At 41.9% G+C, this 26,149-nt stretch overlaps 1 protein-coding gene across 1 annotated transcript; it reads left to right on the forward strand.

The window, feature by feature from the left end:
- The first annotated feature begins 16,389 nt into the window (after nucleotides 1–16,389).
- dusp6 (dual specificity phosphatase 6) lies at nucleotides 16,390–23,947 on the forward strand. The gene is made up of 3 exons (XM_088340434.1): nucleotides 16,390–17,088; nucleotides 18,590–19,018; nucleotides 22,955–23,947. Exons 1-3 carry the CDS (start codon nucleotides 16,665–16,667, stop codon nucleotides 23,290–23,292), a joined length of 1,191 nt encoding a protein of 396 aa, XP_088196560.1. The 5' UTR covers nucleotides 16,390–16,664; the 3' UTR covers nucleotides 23,293–23,947.
- Nucleotides 23,948–26,149: the final 2,202 nt, after the last annotated feature.

Below are 26,149 nucleotides of genomic sequence, written 5' to 3' on the forward strand. Positions count from 1 at the left end.
AAATGGCTGTAGTACTTCTTTCCGCTATGTGACGCTGTGAGATGTCACCCAGTATCCACCCCGATGAAGAAATCCGCTTCCTCTTTCTAGATAGATATATAGATACTTTATTCATCCCCGTCGGGAAATTCACACTTCCAGCAGTATCCTTGTGTTGAAAATAAAACATTAATAAAGTAAAAGGAATATAATACATAAATACCCAATGTAACGTGTTAATATAGAGTATTTAAATAGTGCTACATAAAATACACACTGTAATAAAAATAGGGTAATCTGCAATGTGGGGTGTGGTTTAATGTGGGCTTTTACCCCAGGTGGAGTTAAAGAGCCTCATGGCATGAGGAAGAAATGATCTCCTCAGTCTGTCCGTGGAACAAGACCGTGACAGCAGTCTGTTGCTGAAGCTGCTCTTCCGTTTGGAGATGATGCTGTGTAGTGGATGTGATGAATTGTCCCATGATTGACCGCAGCTTTTTCAGTGCCCTTCAATCAGCTACAGTGTTGTGTAAACATCCTATACTGTCTATGTCTATATTAGCGCCTCTTCCAAAATAAAGTAAACTCAACTTTATCTTTATAGAGCAGATTATCTTATGAATTTTTCTTCAGTACAAAAAAATGCAGGTCACTTATACAAGCTTTAAACATACTTAAACCTTAAACATAAAAAATATAGTACCGAAGCAACTTACGAACAAATTCAACTTACGAACGATCTCGTTCGTAAGTAGGGCAGCGTCTGTAATAGTCTGTAGTCTATACAGCCCTTTGAGATTTCTTGTGATCAAGGACTGCACAAATAAACATTACTGAACTATTTGCATATATTCTGTGTCATTGTACGTAATAATAATAATAATAATAATAATAATAATTTCCTTGTATTGTCATTCTCTGTAACAATGTACACAGAACGAAATGTCGATTGCACCTGACCCGTTGTAGCGAGCCGATGCAGCCGCAGCCAACAGAGGGCGCCGCTGACCACTTTTTAAGTCTTAGGAATGACTCGGCCGGGGCGCGAACCACCGACCTCCCAGTCTCAAAGCGGGCGCCTTACCATCTAGGCATACATCAAAGTGCAGTTGGGTGTAAATTAGGGCTTCAACTAACAGTTATCTTAAAAATCGATGAATCGGTTGATTATTCTTCCGATGAATCGACCAATCGCATTTTAAAAAAAGCACATTTTTAATTTCTTCCTCGAGACAAAAATTGAGGTTTGCGATATAGAAATATTGCACAAAACAACATAATATTCTGCAGTATAAACTAATAAGAAAATCCAATATCAAAGATGTAAACCCACTCTTAAAACTGATGTCAACAATTTTTTTTAGGGGGGTTGAATCTTTGAATATGATAAACATTCCCAATGTGCAAATGATATATTTAATATGCTTAAGAATTTGCCCTTCGTGTAGGGTTAAAGACGGCATCATTATTATTTTTCTTTTTCTATGTATTTCTGCAGCACTTTCTGTTCCCTTGAAAAATCTTAACTTTGTAGTGTTTGACTCTTGTATGTCAATTTTGTTTGCAATGGTGCAATGTTCATCAGAAAAATTGTAAGATGCTTTTTAAAACCCTCTGCCGGACCAAAGTGGTACTACAACCCCACAACAAGATCAAATGCATTTATTTGCATTGATTTAACATGCTTCGTGGCTCATAAATCACGCAACAAAACGAGTCGGTGATTAGTTGCCAACACTTTTAATAATCGATTTTATTGATTCATTGTTGCAGCCCTAGTGTGAATATGTTTGTTATTGTGTCTACTTAAGTTTAAACTTAATACTAAGCAATGGAAACCCAGTCGTTAAGAAAATAAGTGTATATCGACAAAGTTATGCTTGCTGAGTGTTAATTGTTTTTTTTTTACTATCTGTGTCTTGTAAAATTGGGGACATGTTCTACGTGTGCATCCCAGAAAGACCACCATCTTTGTTCTCTCCCATCCCCCTCTGTTGTGGGTGGTCCTCGGCAAAAGCAAGAAAGGCTAATGGGGGTCAAAGTTAAACAAAAAAAACTCGCCCCTTTCAACCTTGTGCTAACATCTTTGACACCCGGCAGAGACACGAGTCGACAAGCTGAGGGTCAGCCATTGTTTGATGTGTCCACTCCACAGTATAGTGTGAGAGTGTGTCCATGTTGATGTTCTGCTAAGCTAATAAACTTCACAGTCTGCATATAAAGATACATAACAGTCAGTCCAGAAGGCTCTGACGCTAGGTTGCTCCACTAGGTTGTTTCCCTATTTTCATGATCCTCCAAACTACACTATTTTTTTTGTATTCTCCAACACTGTGTTAACTGTTAATGGTGTGTTATAATTTGTTTTTTTTTAGTACATTAATGCCTTATGTTTGTTCCACAATGTTGTGTGACTACAAATATTTTCTTGGGGATCTACTAGGTGAATATGAAGTCTTCAATCACAAATTGCATTTAAAATGCCCCCCTTACTTCTTCTGGAACTATTTTTTTTCAGTAAATAACTACACTGTCGCTCCACAACGTTGCGTGGCCTCATCTTCATGTTCCACCCAGCTACACTATGCATTTGTTTGTTCAACTCTAACATTCTATCGTGTGTTGACTTGTTCTACAGTCCATCCTTACTTGTGTTAGTTCCACAATGTTGTGTGGCTACACATCATATTCATACTGGAGATAGGTGGAGATGCATTTGGTTGCTCCAAGAAAAATGCAGTTGAGTCTCCGAAATTTTGATTTTTCGTTGTGCTTTTTAGCACTTCTTTTCGGTTGCACCACCCATACAACATCTATCCGTCCGTTCTTTTTGGAAAACTTGATTCAGCCCAACATCCCCCAGACCCCAGCTCTCTTGGTCCCCAAGTCAATTGAGTTTTAGGACCCTGCAGTAGACAATTTTATGGCCGCGACGCAATGTTGTGGGTTCATTTTTCAGAGAGTTCTGAGATTTTTTTCCTTTGTCAGTCTGCAGTATTATAGACGCATAACGTTCCAGTCAATTCTGGCGAGATGTTGCTCCACAATGTTGTGTGCCCCCATTTTCATGTTTTACCGAGCTACGCTATGTATCTATTTTTGGGGTTCAACCTAATGTTAACAGTATGTTATGTCGAGAAGATGATTCATTTTTCAGTCCATCCGGCCTCATGTTTGCTCCACAATGTTGTGTGGCAACAAATCTTATTCATTCTGTGCATACATTATGTGGAGATGATGTCCTCAATGACACATTGCATGCAGATGTAGCCCCTGTACGTTTAGTGGAATTATTTGGATGAGTTAATCAAGTATTCGTGACAAAAAGTAAACACTGACATGTGGTTGCCCCACAATGTTGTGTTATAATAATAATAATAATAATAATAATTTCCTTTGTATTGTCATTCTTTGTAACAATGTACACAGAACGAAATGTCGATACGAACCAGCGACCTCCCAGTCTCAAAGCGGGCACACTACCATCTAGGCTACTGAGCTGGTATGCATCAATGTTTATTATTTTGAAACTTTGCTTATTTTTTGAATTAGTTTGGTGATTGTGCCACAATGTTGTGCACATCAATGTTAATGAAATGGAAAAACTTGCTTGTTTTTTTTTCCATTAGTCTGCAGCACTTGAACAAATAGAAGATGCCTCTCTATCTTTTTTGGTACCATTAGTCCTTGTAAACACTTACATGTGATTGCTCCACAATGTTGTGCACATCCAAGTTTAGTAAATAAGTAACATTATTTGAAATAATATTACGTAATATCAAAACAAATTTGATGTGGTGTTATATATTCTACCAGTAGAGCCTTTTTTGGTCGTCCCATAATGTTGTGTGGTGTCACGGTCGCCATGACGACCAGTATGCCACGCCCCCGAACTCAAGCTGAAGCAGATCAGCTGATTGCTGTTCTGCTATTTAAGGCTGGATTTTGGGTTTGGCAGGGGCTGGTTCATTACTCATTATACACAATCCCGGTCTGTTATGCCTTGTCCTGTTTTAGTCTGTTATGCCTTGTCCTGTTGAGTTCGTGCCGGAGGAACTCTGTATTGTTCTGTTTTGCCTCGGAGTATTGGGCGACTTTTATTTTATTAAATAAAACCTATGGATCGTCAACGCATTTGAGTTCTCCCTTCATGCCTCCTGCCTCCGTTCTGGTCCGGTCACCTTCCACGCCACCACGTCTCGTGACAGAATGAACCAGCCAACAAATAGAACTCAGCGAACGATCCCAGCGCGACTTGGGAGAGCTGGAGAGCGCAGTTCGGCAGGCGCCTACTGACTTGGCCTTCCCTGCCCGTTCGAACCACGGCCCCGCCCGTCGTGGCCCTGGCTGTGCCTCGAATGGGGTCCCGGGAAGAATTGACGCCTGCCTGTTCGACTCTCATGCCTGCCTGCCCGACTCCCGTGCCGATTGCCTGCTATTCCGTCTCCCCTGCGTGCCAGCCCGACTCCGACTCCGCTGCCCGTTGGGCCGACTCCGACTCCGCTGCCTGCCAGCCCGACTCCGCTCCTCCTGTTTTGCCGGTTCTGATTTTGACTCTCTCATGTCTTGTCTGTTTTGATTTTGACCCTCTCATGTCTTGCCTGTTCTGATTCTGCCTGTCCTGTCTGAATCGCCTCTTCTGAATCTGACCCCCCTGAGTGCGACTCTTCTGAATCTGACCCCCCTGAGTGCGACTCTTCTGAATCTGACCCCCCTGAGTGCGACTCTTCTGAATCTGACCCCCCTGAGTGCGACTCTTCTGAATCTGACCCCCCTGAGTGCGACTCTTCTGAATCTGACCCCCCTGAGTGCGACTCTTCTGCATCGGCCTGTCCTGAGTGCGACTCTTCTGCATCGGCCTGTCCTGAGTGCGACTCTTCTGCATCGGCCTGTCCTGAGTGCGACTCTTCTGCATCGGCCTGTCCTGAGTGCGACTCTTCTGCATCGGCCTGTCCTGAGTGCGACTCTTCTGCATCGGCCTGTCCTGAGTGCGACTCTTCTGCATCGGCCTGTCCTGAGTGCGACTCTTCTGCATCGGCCTGTCCTGAGTGCGACTCTTCTGCATCGGCCTGTCCTGTTTACCTGTCCTGATTTTGCCTGTCCTGTTTACCTGTCCTGATTTTGCCTGTCCTGTTTACCTGTCCTGATTTTGCCTGTCCTGTTTATCTGTCCTGATTTTGCCTGTCCTGTTTATCTGTCCTGTTCTCGTCGGTTCTGCCTGTCTGTCATCCCCTGTCCAGTTGGCCACCAGACCCCCCCTGCCGAGCGCCGATTCCGATCCGCCCGACGCAGATGGCGCCTGCCTCTCCCCGTTCCTGCGTGTTCGGAGGAGGGAGCAGGGTTGCCCCAATCGCGATCGTCAACATTCCGGGGCGCGAGGTAGTAATTTTTTCTTTTTTGGGACCTCGGGAGCTGTCCCTTAAGAGGGGGGCTCTGTCACGGTCGCCATGACGACCAGTATGCCACGCCCCCGAACTCAAGCTGAAGCAGATCAGCTGATTGCTCTTCTGCTATTTAAGGCTGGATTTTGGGTTTGGCAGGGGCTGGTTCATTACTCATTATACACAATCCCGGTCTGTTATGCCTTGTCCTGTTTTAGTCTGTTATGCCTTGTCCTGTTGAGTTCGTGCCGGAGGAACTCTGTATTGTTCTGTTTTGCCTCGGAGTATTGGGCGACTTTTATTTTATTAAATAAAACCTATGGATCGTCAACGCATTTGAGTTCTCCCTTCATGCCTCCTGCCTCCGTTCTGGTCCGGTCACCTTCCACGCCACCACGTCTCGTGACAGTGTGGTATTATTTTTTTATTTTGCAGTTGTTTTGTCTGGCTATCAGCCTACGCTTTTTAAGATATTTGGGTAATACGGCGCCAGCATCTTGAAGAATCAAATGCTGAGATGGATTTGCTCCTCAACGTTGTGCGGCACAACACATCTAACTTACACTCTGGGTATATCGTGTGGAGATGACGTTTCAATGACGGATTGCATTCAGATGCAGCCACTTTACCTCTTGTGGAACTATTAGAAGAAGAAATGTTTATTGAAGGTATTCTTGGATACATTAATCAAAACATGACACAAAAAGAAAAACTAATGCTGAGAGTGAGCATGGCCAAATATGGTCACCTTACACCCCCTCCCCTAAGGAAATTTGACAGATCTTTTTCTGCCAACCTTTGCTTAAAGGTTTGCACCGTATTTGCACTAATAACCCGGTCGGGCAAAAAATTCCAAATTTTATTAGTTCCCGTATACACTGACATGTTGGTGCTCCATAACGTTGTGCACGTCCATGTGTTTGAAATGGGAAACTATGCTTGTTTTGATTTTTTTTTTTTACAGAATCACGAGATTTCTCCCCACTGTCAGTCTGCAGTATTTAAGACATTAGCGTAATGTGGAGCTGTCTTCTGTGTAACAATGCACCGCTTAAATTGCTCCACAATGTTAGGGTTTGTCCTTGTTTACGTTCCGGTAACCTACTTAATTGTTCCACCTAGTCACCGCAGTTAACGATCTTAAGTTATGTGCTCTGTGTTAAATGACTTTTTTTTTCTAGACTCCACAATGTTGCGTGAATCTGCATTCATTCTACATATGCTACTGAGCTCAAAGTACAAAAGCGTGAACACACGCTGCGGAGAGACAACCTGATGGAGTTGCGGATAACATAGTGGGTTTGTGAGTGCGTTTGTGTCTGTACATAAACGGTATTGTGTAGCATTAGCATGTGAATGGCGAGCCAGTGGCAGCTGCAGCGTGTGCGTTATGTGAAAATCTGAACTTCCTGTTTTTTGTTCAGTTAGCGAGTGTCCCTACATATCCTGCATAGCCTTCTTTCATCTTTTGTTAAGTCAGAGCTAATTGGTAGGCCTGCGTTACAGTAGATTGTCTCGTTGTCATGGCACTTTACTTGTTCTGTTCACGTGTGGGAATGGTTCTTGTGGTCTTTCATGTTTTGTGCTGTTAGAGCTGGTTTGTGTCAGACCATTATACAGTGAAGAAAAAGTATTTGAACACCCTGCTATTTTGCGATTTCTCCCACTTAGAAATCATGGAAGGGTCTGAAATTTTCATCGTAGGTGCATGTCTACGGTGAGAGGGATAAACTAAAAAGAAAAATCTAGAAATCACAATGCATGGTTTATTTGTGTGATATAGCTGCAAATAAGTATTTGAACACCTGAGAAAATGAATGTCAATATTTGGTACAGTAGCCTTTGTTTGCCATTACAGAGGTCAAACTTTTCCTGTAGTCTTGGCCCACTCCTCCGCACAGATCAATGAGGTTCCTGGGCTGTCGCTGAGAAACTGAGTTTTAGCTCCCTTTAAAGATTTTTGATTGGGTTCAGGTCTGGAGACTGGCTTGGCCATGCTAGAACCTTGATATGCTTCTTACGGAGCCACTCCTTGGTTTTCCTGGCTGTGTGCTTCGGGTCGCTGTCGTGTTTCAAGACCCAGCCACGACCCATCTTTAATGCTCTGACTGAGGGAAGGGGGTTGTTTCCCAAAATCTCACAATACACGCCCCCAGTCATCCTCTCTTTAGTGCATTGCACTTGTCCTGTCCTATGTGCAGAAAAACACCCCCAAAGCATGATGCTACCACCCCCAGGCTTCACAGTAGGGATGGTGTTTTTCGGATTGTACTCTTCATTCTTCTTCCGCCAAACACGCTTAGTGGAATTATGACCACAAAGGTCTTTTTTTGGTCTCATTTGACCACAAAACCTTCCAAATGGTCATATCCAAGCTTAAGACATGCCTTGGCATGTGCTGGTTTAGGAAGGGAAACCTTTCGTGCCATTCATGATTTCAAACCATGACGTCTTAGTATATTACCTACACTAACTTTGGAAACGATGGTCCAAGCTCTTCTCAGGTCATTGACCAACTCCTGTCATGTAGTTTCGGGCCAACTCCTCACCTTTCTTAAAATCATTGAGACCCCATGAGGTGATATGTTGCATGGGGCTCCACTCCGATTGAGATTGACCCTCATGTTTAGCTTCTTCCATTTTCCGATTAAGAATGACCATCATGTTTAGCTTCTTCCATTTTCTATTGATTGCTCCAACAGTGGACCTTTTTTCACCAGGCTGCTTGGCAATTGCTCTGTAGCCCTTTCCAGCCTTGTGAAGGTGTACAATTGTGTCTCTGGTGGACACCTCTTTGGTCTTCGCCATGTTACAAACTAAAGTCTTACTGACTGTTGGGGATGGACAGGTGTCTTTATGCAGCTAACGACCTCAAACAGGTGCATCTGATTCAGGATGATACATGGAGTGTAATAGGCGGACTAACAGGTCTTTCAGGGTCAGAATTCTAGATGATACACAGGTGTTCAATTACTTATTTGTAGCTTTTGTATTTTGTTCAGTTGGTAAACATACATATCAAGCATCTTCCTACTTTTATGGGTCATTTCAGTTAGATCTATAAAATGGTGTAGCAGGAATGAGTTGTCGAGCCTGTGTTGGAGTAGCTTTGATGTCAATCAAGATCTTAGTAAACTTCGTTTTTCTGTTTCTGTACATAATCCGATTCATTTCCTGTGGATACACATGTTTCTAAAATTTAGTTTTGTGTTTACATTTATGAAATAAGAACTTCTTCTCTTTTTCTTGTTTTTGGAAAAAAATCATTTAAAAAATGTTTCTCGGATGAAAAAAAATCCTTAAACTAAGGGAAAAAATACTAATAATTATTCCTTTTAGGAAAACCAAGGCTGTACACAGAATGTACAACATCAATATAACAAGAATAAAACAAACAAGTAATGATGCTTGTTTTAAGACAAAAAAAAGAAAAAAATAATTAACCATTCTTTAAAATATACCGAAGTATTACTTTACTGACAAAATAAAAGTTAACATAGTATTGAATATATAGGAGCTTTTTATTTCAATATGCTTTTCTATTTATGTTTTTCTTTCCCTTTTTTAAAATCTATTAGTATTTTATTTTTTCAAAAAGTTCTAGGCACTTTTGTTTTAAGGTCAAGTGTCTACTCTCTCACCCCCGCGACCCGGGTTCGATTCCTGTTGCATACAGTGCAGTTATGGCCAGCGCTGTTTTTCGACCTATAGATCATTGCACAAACACAGTAGTATACCGTAAAACCTTGTGTAGTCAGCACAAGTTTTAAAACTGTATGCATTTCCAATTGTATCCACCTTATCTTGTGCACCCGTTTACAAACCCCTTCATAGTCTCCGCGCTGGTCAAAACACTGAAGAAAACAAGTTTTCGTTTCTGCTAGTTGGGTGTTAAAATGTCGTCATGTTGTGTTTGGGTGCCAGAATCGGAGAAAAAAACCTTAGTGATCATAAATTGAAGTTTTACAGGATCCCAGTCGACACTCATGATCAAAGAAAAAGAAGAGAGTTGTGGTTTAATACCTTAAAGCGGAAAGATTGGACCGAGGCACTCATAAGAAATGCTCGGGTTTGTAGCGTACACTTCATATCAGGTAGGAGGAATTAAACGTTGATTGTTGCTATCGAGTCCTTATTACTTATTATATCGGCTAAGTATCTTGTTCTTTCTTGGATTCAGCTAACTGTTGGCGTGTAGCCTAAATGCCATCAAGAGAAGTTTCTCCTAGACAAACAAATACATGAATAATGAAATTCATTGAATAAAGGATTTGGATTGTGTGCCCAAAGATTGTTTGCAATACGTGCCTGTTCTAGCAGCCGCATGCAGTGTTTCTAAAGCTAATGTTGGTACTTTGGCTACACGCTAACAGTTGGCTAAAACTAAACAAAAAAAAAAACGAGATATTTTGCTGATATGAGAAAAAATGTGAACTAGATAGCAGCTCTCAACGTTTAATTTTTCTTGGCTGATATGAAATGCAAACCTGAGCATTTTCTATGAGTGCCTCGGTCCAATCTTTTTGCTTTGTTGTATTTAACCACTACTCTCTTCTTTTTCTTTGATCAGCAGTGTCCGCTGGGATCCTGTAAAACTTCCATTTACGATCACTTACGTATTTTATTCCGATTCTGGCACACAAACACATGAGGACAACTAGCAGTAAATACAGCTTTATTTTCCTCTGTCTTCTCACCAGCGCATGTCATGTTTTGCCTCCAGCTTCACCTGTGATGTCACGTAGGTTATTCAACTCTAATTTCAAAGTCGTCCATTTTAATAATACAAAGCTAATCTTTTAGCACGTACGCTTGTTGACATACTCGTCTCGCTCTAGCTTTTTACATCCAGGCTAAGCCCCGCCCACCGGATACGTAACAATGTTTACAAAGTTGTTTTTTAGGCGCACATTCAAATTTATAGCCAATTTAGAGTTTTAGGTGTGCATTATAGTGTTGAAAATACTGTATTTTCGCGACCATATCGATGACTTTAGTCTTATCTGTGTTTGCGCTGTGAATGGTTATCACCAAATCCGTTATCTCCTCTGTGGGCGTAAGAAGAGGAAGTCAAAAGCTGCCGCCGTTGTGTCTCTGTGAAAAGGTCCACGTCTGTCTTTCCCCCCCTGGGTTATGTGACAGGGTAGACTTCCTGTTTCCTGAGTGGCGTTTCCTGTGCGGGCGAGGAAACCAAAGAACACGTACTCGCCCACTTTTCTTGTAGTCTGTCAACGGCTAATCTGGTCCTCCTCCCTGTTTTTTCTGCCCACCGGCTGCTCCTCTCAGACGGAGAAGTCCTTTGTCCTTGCACAAAAGACACAAACACTCAAATCAGGTTCATGTGTCTGTGTTTTTTCGTGCAGTTTAAATAAGAGTCACATGAATGTTGTGGCTTTCTGTGTTTTTTGTTTTTCGCCTGACGTCCGCGTTAACCCCGAATCAGCTGCTCGGTTCATGTGGTAACATCCGATAAGAAGCTCCGCTTTTTTTTTAGAAAGTTCAAATGTAAGCCGAAACGAGGAAGGTCGCAAAAAACGAGGGAAAAATGTAAATTGGGGGTGCAATAAAGATCATAGAGTACAAGTTATGGAATCACTTAGGAAATAAAGGAGGGTGGGCGATAAGGCCCCCAAAAATATTTATATCACAAGTATGTTGAGCATTGTATCTATTCATCCTTTCATTATCTGGACTGCTTATCCCCATTAGGGTCGCTGGGGCACTGGAGCCCATCCAAGCTATCTTCCTTTTCGAAGCTGAAAGATACTTATTTGTTACTGATTTGCGCGAAGGAACACCAGTTTGATATGCATTTCTTAGGTTATTACTATGTCATTACTTTGTTAGTGTGTGTTATTTCTAGCTTGTTATGATAAAAGTAGGATAAAAATAGGATCTGTCCAACACAAAAACATGTGTCTTTTACAAGGCCACTGAATGATTTGCATTTATATATTATGAGCTAGAAAATCACAATGATCCATTACTCGTGAGCTATATTCAGAAGCTATTTTTAGCTATTTATTTCTTATTGGCGCAGGCTAATAATTTGTTCCCTAGGGGGCTACCTGGAGCCCCAGAGCACAATTTTGTTTGACTTTTTTTAAACATTTAAAACAATCAATTATTAGTTTAATTTGTTTATTTTAGATTTCTTTGCCCAGCCCACGTATACATTTGAGCAAATTGAGTCCATGTATGGGCTATTTTGTCCGGCGTCCGTTCCCAGGCTACGCTAGCAAAAGAAATCCCTCAAAACGTCTTGAAATGTGCCCCGGGTCGACGGGAGGAGCAGTGAAAGAGCACAATAGAGTTAAAGGTGAATGCAAACAGCTTGGCTCCATTCACTGCTGTGGTGGACGAGGGGGTTCCTGAGTTCCCCGTGTTCGAGCTGGGGCCGCTTCCCACTCGTATGCTAACACGCACGAGCACACTTTGTTCACGGCCCCGTGTCGGACCCCCTTGTTTTTTTTTCCAGAACGGAGAGAGGGGGGGTGATTACGTTCCACTAGGAAGTGCTCTCAGATGTCGTTACCTGGCTGCGAGTAGGAGTTTGTGTTTTACAACTTTCCTAACGGACAATAGAATGTGGCTCTGCTTTCCCACTCGAAAAGCATTTCAATTAGGGTCCTATAAAAAAGTTTGTGTTTGATTAAAATTTCTGTTTTGTTATGATTGAAAAATGTTGGCTTTTGTAATGAAAGAAATGAAACTTATCTTAAATGGACAGTGTGTATTACTTGATTCGTTAGAAAACGCCAGTTGTATTTGAATTAAATATATAAATTTAAATGTACAAATCAAGGAGGCGCTGAGATCAGCGAGGGCTAACCTGAACCGTGCTATCAGACTAGCAAAGCGAACGTACAGTCAAAAAATCCAGGAACGTTTCCTCAGTACAACCAACACCAGGGATATGTGGAAAGGCATTCAGGCCATCACCAAATACAAGCCAACCACCGCCCCAGTGCAGAACACTAGCATGGACTTTCTGAATGACCTCAACAAATTCTTTGGAAGGTTCGAGGCACAAAACGGCACCCCTGCAGCGAAAGCGGTTCCAAATCAGGACGAAAGAGCACTCCACCTGGACTCAACTGACGTGAGAAAGACCCTGAGAGGGGTCAACACAAGGAAGGCTCCAGGCCCGGACAACATTCCGGGGCGGATACTTAGGGAGTGTGCCGATCAGCTGGCTTGTGTACTAACAGACATTTTCAACACCTCGCTAGACCAAGCCAAAGTACCATCATGCTTCAAAATTGCCAACATCATCCCAGTGCCAAAGAAACCCCAGATCTTATCATTCAACGATTACCGGCCCGTTGCACTGACTCCTATCATAATGAAGTGCTTTGAGGGACTGGTTAAAGAGCACATCACCTCCAGTCTCCCCTCCTCATTCGACCCCTTCCAGTTTGCCTACCGGACAAACCGCTCCACCAGGGATGCCATCTCCTCTGCGCTTCACCTGAGCCTGACACACCTAGAGGAGAAGAACACCCATGTGCGGATGCTGTTCCTGGACTTCAGTTCAGCATTCAACACCATCATCCCACAACATCTGGTAGACAAAATGAGACTCCTGGGTTTCAACACCCCCCTGCGGAACTGGCTGCTGGACTTCCTCAGTGACAGACCCCAATCAGTGCGGATAGGTCAGAACATCTCAGATGTCATCTACCTCAGCACGGGCTCCCCCCAAGGCTGTGTCCTGAGCCCCTTGCTGTTCACCTTGATGACACACGACTGCGTCCCTAGGTCCGCCACAAACCACATCGTGAAGTATGCTGACGACACAACAGTGGTGGGCCTCATCAGGGACGACAACGACCTGGCCTACAGAGAGGAGGTGGAGCAGTTGGTGGGCTGGTGCAGGGACAACAGCCTGGTCCTGAATGTTGACAAAACTAAAGAGATCATTGTCGACTTTAGGAAAAACCAGCCCAACCATGCCCCACTTTGCATCAACAACAAGGCTGTGGAGGTTGTCAGCAGTATCAAGTTCCTAGGGGTGCACATTACAAACAAACTCACCTGGTCCGTGAACACTGCATCACTGGTTAAGAGGGCACAGCAGCGCCTGTACTTCCTGCGGAGGATGAGGAGAGCCCACCTGCCCCGACCATCCCTCATCGCATTCTACAGGGGCACCATAGAGAGTATCCTGACCAGCTGTATCTGTGTGGTGTGGAGGCTGCAGCGCTACTGACTGGGGTAGTGTGAGGAGGGTAACGAGGACAGCAGAGAAAATAATCGGGACTACACTTCCCTCCATTCAGGACATTGGCCAGAAGCGCTGCCTATCCCATGCTAAGAACATTATCGGGGACCCCTCTCACCCCCATCATGGACTGTTCACTCTGCTAGCCTCTGGGAAGAGGTACTGCAGTGTGCGGTGCAGGACCACCAGGTTCCGCAGTAGTCTAGTCCCCCTGGCCATTAGACTGTTAAATGGTCAATCTAACATATAGTTAACCTAAATCTAAAAGGCTGCTAATCTGACTTTTTGCACTACTGGCAGTTCTTTATAGCTTGCCACTCCTTGCAAATTTGCTCTCTGCACTATTGTACTTACAGCGTTATTGTTACAGTGTTAATGTTACTGTTTACCTGACTTGTTAACCTACCTGCCCATTTTGCACATCTGGTTAGCTACTCCTCTTGCACTATCGGCACTATGGTAAAATACTATACGTAGCCATAATACAATACAACTTTTACTTATATCTGTACATTCAAGGAAACTGTGTGGGTCAGATGTATCGACATTTCGTTCTGTATACACGTGTACTAGAATGACAATAAAGTAGATCTGAATCTGATTTAGCGTCGTAACTGAAAGGTGAAAATGTTTTTACATCAGTAATAACACTTGCATGATTGTTACAGTAAATAACACGAATAACAACTTCGGAATACACACTTGTAAGGACGGGCAGGAGGTTTCTGCAGCACTACACCCAACCCCTGTTCCTCCTACCTAATGTGTTCCGCCCCAAACAGCTTTGCTAAAAGTACGATAAAGGCAGATTTGTGCAATGAATATTAAAGCATAAGGGCTACTTGAACTCAGTTGGGCAGTGTTAACACATACTTAACTCATTCAATGCCATAACATATAAATACCTTTTCGGAAGTGTTGTTCCCTTGTCTTTTTAGCTATTATAAAGTGTTTAGCACAGCTTATCAGTAAGTATCAAGCCTGTGGGAACGATTTCACTATGATAAATCTCCATGTGATGGTAGGAAAACTTTTGATCAAATCTTTGTCCACACTTCGATTGAGCTCCTTCTTCCTCGTCTTTCTTCCTGTATCCAGCGATTGAAGTGTGTATGCGGTCTCGCAAAGGCGTAGTAAACCAGTGTGGTCAGAGTAGCGAATATATGGATAAGCACAGAGAGTTCTTTCTAAAAACGATTACAAAATCGCTCCATCATCGTCGGGGTATAGAGGGACGACGTTTCATGCATCGCCATAGTGCGTAAAATAGTGTGATCACTTCACTGGAACCGCCGAATGCTGAAAAGTTTTAGCAAAATTCATGCACAAGTTCAGTGTTCTTGCAATAAAAATGTTATTCTGCAAGCGAAGGGAATAATTTCACTATGATAAATCACCATGAAATGGTAGGAAAACCTTTGATCAAATATTTGTCCACACCTCGAGGAAGCTCTTACTTCCTAGTCTTTCTTCCTGTATCCAGCAAATGAAGTGTGTGTGCGACCCCGCAAAGACGTAGTAAAGCAGTGTAGTCAGAGTAGCGAATATATGGATAAGCACAGAGAGTTCTTTCTAAAAAAGATTACAAAGTCGCTCTATCGTTGTCGGGGTAGAGAGGGATGACGTTTCGTGCATCGCCATAGTGCGTAAAATAGTGTGATCACTTCATTGGAACCGCCGAATGCTGAAAAGTTTTAGCAAAATTCATGCACAAGTTCAGTGTTCTTGCAATAAAATGTTATTTTGCAATCGAAGTGCTCTTATTTTTAAGGAAAGGATTGTTTCGATGTTAGAGGTATCACATTTGTTTAAAAAAAAAACTGAGTTCTGCTTAAAATGCAATGCATCCCTTCACAAAAAGCCGTTTTTCTGTTTTTTGGGAAACAAGTTTTTTTTTTTTCGAGAAACTTAGCAATGTTCAACGGTTGTTTATATACATTTTAAATATTTTTTAATCATATTGGTAATTGCAGTATTTTCAAATTCTATGTTACTTCTTAAATTCTATGTCACTTTTTAATTTCTATGTCACTTTAAATCCTAATGGTATATGTGCACTGTTCGATGCAGTTTTGAATTTTATTGACACTTTGTGCAATGAAGGCGTTCTATTCTAAACAAAGGATAAGCTAGAAACATAATTTTTCTAGTGAAAGATGATGGTTGTTAGCCGTCTGTTGATGTGTCCTATGCCTATGGACCTACAGAATTGCACTTTCTTTTGCGTCTCAATGGAAAGAAATGGCTGGCACCCGGCTCTTCCCAATTGAGAGCAACGTCTGGCATCGAATCACTTTTGTTGGTCTTTGTAGTTGAAGTCTGGATGTATTTCACAAATGCACCTTATATGTGTTGCATTGAACTAATGATTAACGATTGTTCGATAAATCGTTTCAAGTAGTCGGGGACTAGTCGACCCTTAAAATAGTCGTTAGTCGCATCCCTTGTTTACAATGTTTGCGTTTGTGTCTGGTGCGTGTGTTCACTTTTGATTGCATTGGTGCAGCATGTGAAAGCCGACTCTCCCCATCCCCTGCCTTTATCGCCCCACCTCTCCCTCCCTCCTTCCTTCCGCAGTTCTTCATCGTGTTTGCACTCACTTGATCCGGAGCGGAAATTCCTCTCCCCCCCCCCCCCCCCCCTTTTTTTTTTTTTTTTTTTTGTGAATGACAAATTCATTAACAATTCATCAACACAGAGGGAGGCGGGGGGAGGAAGACAGGAGGGGCGGTTCGCGCCTTCCGGCCCCCCGTTGCTTAGGCAACCGCCACTCGAGGCCTTTCCCTATTGGCTGTTTATCGGAATGCCGAGATTAGGCCACGCCTCCATCCTCCACCTCCTCCCCCGAGCGCCACCATTCAGTAGCTCGGCGCCGCTGTCCGGGTTTCAGTGTGGGAAAAGAAGCGTGACGAGGAAACACGAAGGGAATTTGTTCGAAATTCGAACTCATCCTCGGATTATATTTTCGAGGAGAAATAAAACAACCCGAAGAAGAAAGACTCAACTGCGGGACTCCTTCACCGTCTCACCCGCTCATTGATAAACAACGCTTTCCATTCTACCCCACGGGACCCGTCTAAATGCTGGACAAGTTCAAGCCCGTGCTCCCCCCGCAGAAGCAGCCGCTCGACTCGGTCATGGCGGTGAGCAAAACGTCGGCCTGGCTCCGGGAGCAGCTGGAGACTCCGCGTCGAGACTGCCTGCTGCTAGTGATGGACTGCCGGGGCCAAGAGCCCTTCGAGTCGTCGCACGTCCGGGGGGCTATCAGTGTGGCGCTGCCCGGCCTCATGCTGCGAAGACTCCGCAAGGGCAATCTTCCCGTGCGGGCGCTCCTGGCTGACGGGCCCGACCGAGAACGCTTCGCCCGCCGGTGCAAAAGCGCCACCATCGTGCTCTACGACGAATACAGCCGCGAGTGGAACGAGAATGTGGACGGGGGATCCGTGTTGGGGCTGCTGCTGCGGCGCATGAAGGACGAGGGATATAAGGCCTTCTATTTGGAGGGTGAGTCGGAACCAGCCATTCATTTCAACTTTAAAGTCCATTAAACACCGATTGGAGAGTATTTTCCATAAAGATCGTCCTGGAAGGGTCACGGGTTCAACCCGCATTCTACGAGTTGTAAACAGACATCCCCCCCCCCCCCCCCCCCCCCCGTTTTGATTGTGATATTTTAAAAGCAGACTTGGAAAGATTTTTTTTTTCCCGTTTTATAAAACAATAACAGCATCCCTTGTTTTTGCGGCCTAATAAAAACTTAGATATAAGCGAATGAAGTAGCTAACCACGCCTATCGCATGACTCATGCCACGCCACTGACCAATCAGTGTTCTCGGACACAAAAACTGCGGTAGCGTAAATGAAACCGCTAACTAGTTGTTTTTGCGTCATTAAAATCTATTTTGTGATTTACTTAAAAATATTTAAAACCCGTATTTTTTTAATAATTCACCGTTGTATTGTCTGATGTGAACAAAAACCGGTGCCACATAGCACACCGTAGCAGTAAGTTGCCAGGCAAACATGGCGGCAGCCTTTGGTATGGATTCCTCTATGTAAAAGAAATTCAAAATTGCTCCATGTATATATTTTTTATACAAAAATTGACATTACTGTCTGATGAAAGTTCGGGTATTTTTGCCTAGTGTTCAAATCAATGTTTTTGTACTACCAGGAGGGACTAAATATTACACACAGTGCCTTCAATGATTTTTTAAGATGTTTTTCCTCTGATTTTCCCAAGAGTGTGACAGAAAATGTATAAATTCGGAAAGCAACAATACATTTAATATTGACCGATTTAGACGAAGCATTCCCCCCGTGACAACGCGAAAATGTATTATTGTTGTTTTATACTAAATATATAGTTTTTTGGGTGTTGTCACAGAAAAATACGTTTCTCCCCCCCAAAAAATCGTTAAATTGTCCCTAAATTGTTTATTAGAAAGTTATCTAAAAATGACTTGTACGCTAAACTTCTCAATATTAAATCTATTGTTTCGCTTTTTTTTTTTGTACCTATATTTATCGTTTTTCGTCGCCATCATTAAAAAAATAACGCATGGTCGAAAAGTACTGGTTGTTTTTTTTCAATTATTTCAATCGTGCCTTTGTACTTTTACAAAATTATTTAAAAGGTCATCTAAATCTGTTAATTTTAAATGTATTATTGTTGTGATTTTTGTTGGAATAACTGTGGGTTTTTTTTTTCTTGTGAAATGACAATCGCCTATAAATTATACTTAGCGGTATGTTAGCCAGATCCTATAAAACGTTTTATGTATAGTGAAGATGCCTTTTAATTTATTATTTTGAGGGGAATTTGACATCACAGATATTTGGATTGAAACAAACACATTTTAATAATAGAAATATCAAGTTTTCTTATCTTACACCAGCAAAACAGAAAGGTTAACAAGGATATCAATGCATGTGTGGTAAAGGGGAGCAACCAAAGGCCCTCAGGATACATAATTTCTAATCGTCATGTACGTTGTGGTTGTAGGTGGCTTTAGCAAGTTCCAAGCCGAGTTCCCCAACCTGTGTGAAACCAACCTGGACGGTTCCTCGGACAGCAGCCCTCCTTCCACGCAAGTCCTGGGCCTGGGTGGCCTACGGATCAGTTCGGACTCATCCGACATCGAATCGGACGTGGACCCCAGCAGCGCAACTGACTCTGACGGAAGCCCGCTCTCAAACCCCCAACCGTCCTTCCCCGTGGAGATCCTGCCCAACTTGTATCTGGGCTGCGCCAAAGACTCAACCAACCTGGACGTGCTGGAGGAGTACGGCATCAAGTACATCCTCAACGTCACGCCCAACCTTCCCAACCTCTTCGAAAACGCCGGCGAATTCAAGTACAAGCAGATCCCCATCTCTGATCACTGGAGCCAGAACCTGTCGCAGTTCTTCCCCGAGGCCATCAACTTCATCGGTGAGTTGGTTTGACCAGGGACAGCGATTGAGTTTTTACATGTGGTAGCAGCAGGGGGCACTAGACAAACTTTTCACATTTTTTACATGTGGAGGAAGAAAGGAAATTGGGGGGGACTCAATTTATTACGTTTAAAAACAAATCCTATCCTGCATGAAAACCAAACGCAACTAAGTTATCAATTTGTTATTGTTTTCCCTAAAACTGTGTATAAATTGAGAAATATACATGTACTTATCCATATATTCTTCGAAATTCACAATCATGTAATCCGTAATAATGGTTTAAAAGCGATTTTATTTTAATTAAAATAAAACCACATGTACCCCAAAGCCGACATTTCTTCCAGCATTGTGGGAAAGCAAACTGAGGTTTGGGTGGGAAAACAGCAGGTGGCACTGCAGACGAAATGGCGTGATATTTTTACACGTGGTACAAAAGAGGAAATTGGGGGTAAGAACTCATTTTATTCTGTTAAAATAATATTGATTCTGCATTAAAACATCAAACAAAAACAAAGATTTTATTGTGTTAGCCTGAAATTAAAAACATCAAAAATATACCCCAATCACAAATTTACCTTGTAATGGTAGTGAAAAGCAAATAAAACCATTTTAAAGGGACAGTGTATTATTTCGCACCTTCTAGTGGCAAAAACCGCAATCATTTAAAAAATAATTGCGAAACACTGCTTCAAAGCAACGTCTATAAATATAATTGCTACACTATTCTGAAGGATGTCATGAAAATTAGGACCTGAAAAACCTCAGTGGGCAAATCAAAGTTATTAGTCAAGTCATATTTATTTGTAAAGCCCTTTATCACAAAAAGTCTCAAAGGGGTGTACAGAGCACAGAAACAACAACAAAATAACTAGCAAAATATAACATTAGCCATATTCATTTTTGTGGGAACAGGAATATTTTAGGTTAAATATGGAGCATAGGTTTGAAATGCCAAATATGTTAATCAATATCGATTATGATCAATAATTTGGATATCCATTTGATTAGAAAATGTTTAATAGCTCAGAATGTTATACTTTTGATGTGTGAACATACTTGAAGTGCAGTAGCATATGTCTCGGTTCGAGATTGTGATTTATTATTTGATTGAAACCTGCTTAATATTCTTTAACAATTGATTTTTCTTGTGAACAAAATATTTGAAGTACAATAGGCTATATCTACTTGACCAGTTGTATCATGGCAGTAAGTTAGATTTAATCCATTAGGATTAAAATGTGTATTTTTTTATGAGTACTTGAGAGCTGACATTACTTCAGGCTTTGTATGCTAAAAACAAAAGAAATCACTGGTTCAAATGTTTACCAGTGGATGAATGGCAATGGGGAACAACTGTTTTTCTTTTCTTAAACCCAACGTTTGTGTATACTTCGAGTAAGACTATATTCTTTGGTCACAATTTCGATTGTATCACAATACCATGGTGCCGATTCGCTGTATTTTCTTTGTTAAAAAAACTTAAAAACATACCAAACATGATCGATGTAAAATTTATAGGCGTGCGCCCTAGTTCTAGTTGCTGCCCTTTTTCCTCCATTTTCTAATTCTGTTGCTTTCCCGCAGTTTTACATATCGGATATGACATCTCAATCTGTTCCGGGGAGAAACGTCGATTTTAAAAATGGACAAAAATTAAATTGCGATAGATTTATCTGTCCTACTCCTAGTAGATACCGATCAGGTGTTAAAATGATTTATGAAATAGATTTATCTCTATTGGCGTTTTGACACTAAAGTGAACATTGTTTACGATATTAAATGTGGTGCTCCAGATTAAAAGACTTCAAAAATAAATAGTAAATGAAAAAGAATGTCTTATTGAATCTTAATTTCCTTTAAAAAGAGTGTACTATACATTGGAAAAAGCAGGGTCCTAAAGTTTTTCCGTTAGCGTAGCCGACTAGCGCCGACCCTTGCGTGACAATGGCGCCATTGGGCCTTGGCGAGTCATGAGGGTGTTTGTTGAGGCTCACAGGATGTCAACCGGGCTTGTAAAAGGCTGCTTTTGTTCACGTAATGGGTTAGGGGATCGGGGGGGAGAGGTTGTCCTAGATTACTTTCAATAGCGCTTCCTTCCTGTTGCGCTCAAATTACCGTCCGGTTTGCTGCTCTCGGGTTTCAGCGCGGTCCTTTTTTCTTTTCTTTTTTTGGAAGCGACTCTTACACAAGAGGCGCAAAGAGCAACACCGGGGCGCCTGCCGGTCATCTCCGCCGATTACCTCGACGTCGATAAAAGGCCGGAGAAGAAAGACACGGTGTTCCGGAGCAAACGATTTCGGAAAAATGAAATCAAAAGAGGAAGTGTTGTAAAATCGTCAGGTCGACCCGCCGGGTGTTGTGAGTCACTGCAGTGGACGAGTTTTTGAAAAGCGGTCGGAGCTTTGAGGTTTTGACGTCGGCTGGCAACGTTACCGATTTATGACTATGGGGCGGCAGTAGCTCAGGAGGTAGAGCGATCGTTTTAGGATTAAGGGATCCCAGTTCGAATCCCGGCTTGTCCGTGTTACATGCCAAAGTGTCCTTGGGTAAGACACTGAACCCCCAATACCCCCAATAAGCAGGTTAGCGCCTTACATGGCTGCACAGATCAAGACCGCTATTGGGAAATGTGAAGCACAAATGTAAAGCGCTTTGGGAAGTCATTGACTTGAAAAGCGCTATATAAATGCAGATCATTTCAAAACAAAGCAGGCTTTATGGAAATTGTTTTTTGATCTCGGTTGATGACGTCATTACCCGCTCGTCATCCGCGGGAGATGTCAACAAAATTCCGGTAAAATAAGATAGGTAACTTAATTCTATGACTCATTTCACTCACAATATAATAGTCAAGTCATGTTTATTTGTGACACCCTTAATCACAAAGAGTCTCTCGGGGCTGTAGAGACCATAGACTATTATTACACCATCCCCTGATCTAAAACCTACATGAGGGCAAGGAAAAACTCAAAACTAAACATGCAGAAAATGAAGAAACCTTGAGAAGGGACCGCATATAAGGTTATCCCCCTTCCAGGATGAACAGGCTGCAATGGATGTTGAAATAACAAATAATACACAGGTTTTGTCAACATGAAATATAGGTTGTTCATATGCAATAGAATAGAAGTGTGTTTTAAGCCTAGATTCAAACAGATCCACTGAGGTTGCAGATCAAATCTCAGGAGGCAGAGCATTCCACAACTACTTCAAACACAATGTCTAAAACTAAAAACTATCTTGAATGGTTTTACGAAAGTAATAACAGTCTGATGACAGTAAAATTAAAAATCTTACTGGATAAAATGTTGGGATTAAAATGTATTAAAATATGGATGCCTGGTAAAAATAAACCAAATCTACTAACACTGTAGCGACAGGGTGTATTAATCAGTAAATAGTGTTACGAAAAATAGACACTGTAATATAAACAGGGTAAAATATCTGCTTATTGGGGGCATTAGGGATTCAGTGTCTTGCCCAAGGACACTTCGACATAGAACACTGAGGAGCCGGGAATCAAACCTGCGACCTCTTGATCACAAGACGAGCGCTCTACCTGAGCTAATGTCACCCCAATGTTATAAATCATAGTATTACATTAAATATCTTATCTGTAGTTTTATTCAAATATGTCTATGTTTTCTACCTTAAAAACTTAAAAGAATTGAGAACAAATCAACTTTATATTATGACAATGTCACGGTTGCCCATGGCGCCCAATTGGCCCCGCCCGTTTGGTGCCAGCTGCTGCTCGTTGGCTGATTAGCTTCCCTCCTATTTAAGCTCACTCACACTTTGTCAGTCCGTCAACGAACCTCTGCACCCGCAAGACGTAGGTTTTGATTCTGAATTGTGCTATTGTTGTGTTTTGAATTAATACTCGATGTGAAAAATTTCACGGTTAACAATCTCTCCTCTCTCCTTTCAGACGAAGCCCGGGGCCAACACCACGGCGTTTTGGTGCACTGCCTGGCCGGCATCAGCCGTTCAGTCACGGTGACGGTCGCGTACCTGATGCAGAAACTCCAACTGTCCATGAACGACGCTTACGATATCGTCAAGACCAAAAAGTCCAACATCTCGCCCAACTTCAACTTCATGGGCCAGCTTCTGGACTTTGAGCGCACGCTAGGTCTCAAAAGCCCGTGCGACAACCGGCTCACCGGCAGCGCCGCCGTGATGGCGCCACCCGGCGGCCAACCCCTTTACTTCACCACACCCACCAACCACAACGTCTTCCAGCTGGACCCGCTCGAGTCCACGTGAACGATGCGAAAACGGGGAAAAAAATGTGAGAATTGAATGAAATCTCAACGTCCTGGAAGGAGTTTTCTGTCCTACGTCGGACGTGGGCGGCCGTCTGGGAGAAACCTGTAGGGGGCAGCGGTGGAGGTGTACCCGGTCAAACGTGTTCAAACTGGACCACCCTTTGAGTCGAGGACTCGATCGGACTTTTGTCTTCTGCGAAGACGCATAACGGACGCTCTTGTGTATATAAATGTTGATTATGCCAAAAAATATCAATCAAAAAGGATTTTTCTTTTCTATCTACATGTAATCAGTTGCGGTGTTTTCACGACCAAAAATATATATATATATTCTCAGTGTCTCATTTTACACTGTCTGGGCCTTTTAAGGCCCAATCGAGTGAAATATTCAGTATATGATTGCTATCAACGTTTCTGAGCCATCAGGCCTTTTTTTGCACCTCTTATAGATCCATTGGGCTGAGGTCGCCTTATTTATTTGGACGACAGAGGCATGATTTCTTTCCCCCTTCTTTCTGGTGAGGGTCCCTGGAATCTGTGATGTTTTGGCGGGAGAAAAAATGTGATGAGAAGAAAAGAATGTGGAAAGCTCCCTTCTTCCTTGTATGAATGTAAAGATAAATTATTAATAAATGGATATTTTGTCTATAAAATCCGCTGTGTGGTTCAGTTTTTGGTCCGAGTGGTTGTTTTCTTTCAATATCATTGTCGTCATAAATAAAACTCTGAAATTAGTTTATGGTTATTATTTCAATAGTTTTTCAAAAGCTAGCACTGTATCATCCAAAAATTAGCATTGTCGTCTTCTGCGTGTTGTTGTGATAAATAAGCATAGTGCCTCATTGTATAGATCACAAATAAATGGTACTTATACTACGAATTATAGTTTGTAAAATTCAAATGTGTGAAACTAGATGCAATACTAGAAGCATCAATCGAACAGCTAATGCTAGCCATAGCGCAGAGATCTCCAGGATGCCCCCTGGAGGACAGTTGAAGTGTCGTGAACCTGTGAAAATAGCCCACCAGTGCTAGGTCATCCAGATTTTTTTGAAAAAAATGATTTTTTTATTGGTTGATTGGATCTATTTAATCCTATTCTACTTAAACTGGTAATAAAATGATAAATTGTTATTTTACAAATATAAATAAATTTTGGTTCATGGGATTCACGTACAAAAAAGCTAAGTATTAATAATTATTTTTAAGCAATTAAAAGAATAGAATGAGAATCTATGTATGGGTTTATTTTACAGGAAATACAGCAAATTAAATTCCAATTTATGGGTTTTATAGAGCGAATGAGGAAAGAATGTGCATCTTGTTACCTTTTTAGCCTTGTAGCTGGCTATCTTCTCAACTTTTTAGCTATTCAGCAAGCTATTTTGCATTTTGATCTATTTTGTTAGTTATCAAGATAAATTCTGGCCTCCTTTATAGCTAGCTCTGTAGCTTCTTTTTAGCTTCTAATCGGCTACTTGGTTAGCTTTTTACTCTTTTAGCTAGCTATCTAGCTTCCTATTAGTTTTTTTTTGCCGGTTTACCTTTCTAGGTAACTATCAAGCTAGTTTTTAACTATTTAGAAGGCCATCTAAGTTGTTATTTTAGTGATTCATATCAAACTGGGTGCGCTAAATAGTAACAAAAAGTAGCTCTCAGCTCTGAAAAGGTTGGAGAACCCTGCTACAGCGACACGTCAGTCATCAAACTATCAGACTTTGAGTCCTATAAACTATTCAAGAACATCCAATAGAAAAAAAGGAAACAAGCTAACAGTACATGCTAACACGTACACTAGAGCACAGGTGTCAAACAGGCGGCCCGCGGGCCAAATCAGGCCCGCTAAGGATTGAATCCGGCCCGCGAGACAAAACTCAGAGAAGCGCAAGAGAAAAACAAACTGCAGGTTGAAATATGTTCAACTTGATGTTGCCAAAACCAGGTGCCTCTCACAAAGATATTGTACTTGTATTTATTTCTCTCTCTCTCTTTTCCACCCCTTTCTCCCACTCTCTGTCTCTTTCACTCTCTGTGTCTCTCTTTGTCTCTTCCTTTGTTGCGCTTTGTCTCTTTCTCTCTCTGTGTCATATTAACTTCTTTTGCTCTAACTTCCTTTTTTCCTTTTCTCTCATTTCTCTTTCTCTCTTCCTACCCTTCGCGCTTTCTTTTTCCTTTTCTCTCCTTCTGTCTTTCTATTTCTCTTTGGATTTTTTTCTTCCTCTCCTTTCTTTCCCCCTCTCTAACGACTTCTCTTTTTATCTCTTTTGTTTCTCACGCTCTCTTCCTCTCTTTTTCTTTCTTTGTCCCACCCTCTCTCCTTTCCCCTCCCTCTTTCTTTTATTTCCTTATCTCTCTTTTTCTTTCTCTTTAATCTACTAGTCCGGCCCCCGAGTTAAAAGAGTTTGACACCCCTGTCCTAGATTGTTAGCGTTTTTCTACTTTGTTCCTTTCTGCCCTTTTTTAGTAAGCTAACATGCTAATAGTACTTGTAATACAGATGCGGGCCGTCTTGCCACTCCGCAGGAAGAAGTTTGTCAATTAAGATGACATACCTACAACTCTTAAATCAGCCATGTTCGTTTACTATGGCGTTTGTTCTCAAGAGATTTTGCGAGAATTCCTGTTTGTGTGACGCAAGTCAAAAAATGGTCACTTGAATAAAAACATGTCTGAACATCGTTTAAATGTTTTCAGTATACAAACTGTCTCTCAAACGCTACTATAATCTTCTCCAAAAAATAGCATTATCAAAAGTTACAACCATCATGAATTAACTAGCTGCCTTCTAGTCTGTTAGGCATGAATCAAACAAACAGGCTAATGCTAGCTATAACCGACAAAATTAATGACACATT

This window comes from Urocampus carinirostris, chromosome 7, assembly GCF_059441175.1.
Source record: "Urocampus carinirostris isolate Australia breed hairy pipefish chromosome 7, RoL_Ucar_1.0, whole genome shotgun sequence".
In the NCBI taxonomy this organism is placed as follows: Eukaryota; Metazoa; Chordata; class Actinopteri; order Syngnathiformes; family Syngnathidae; genus Urocampus; species Urocampus carinirostris.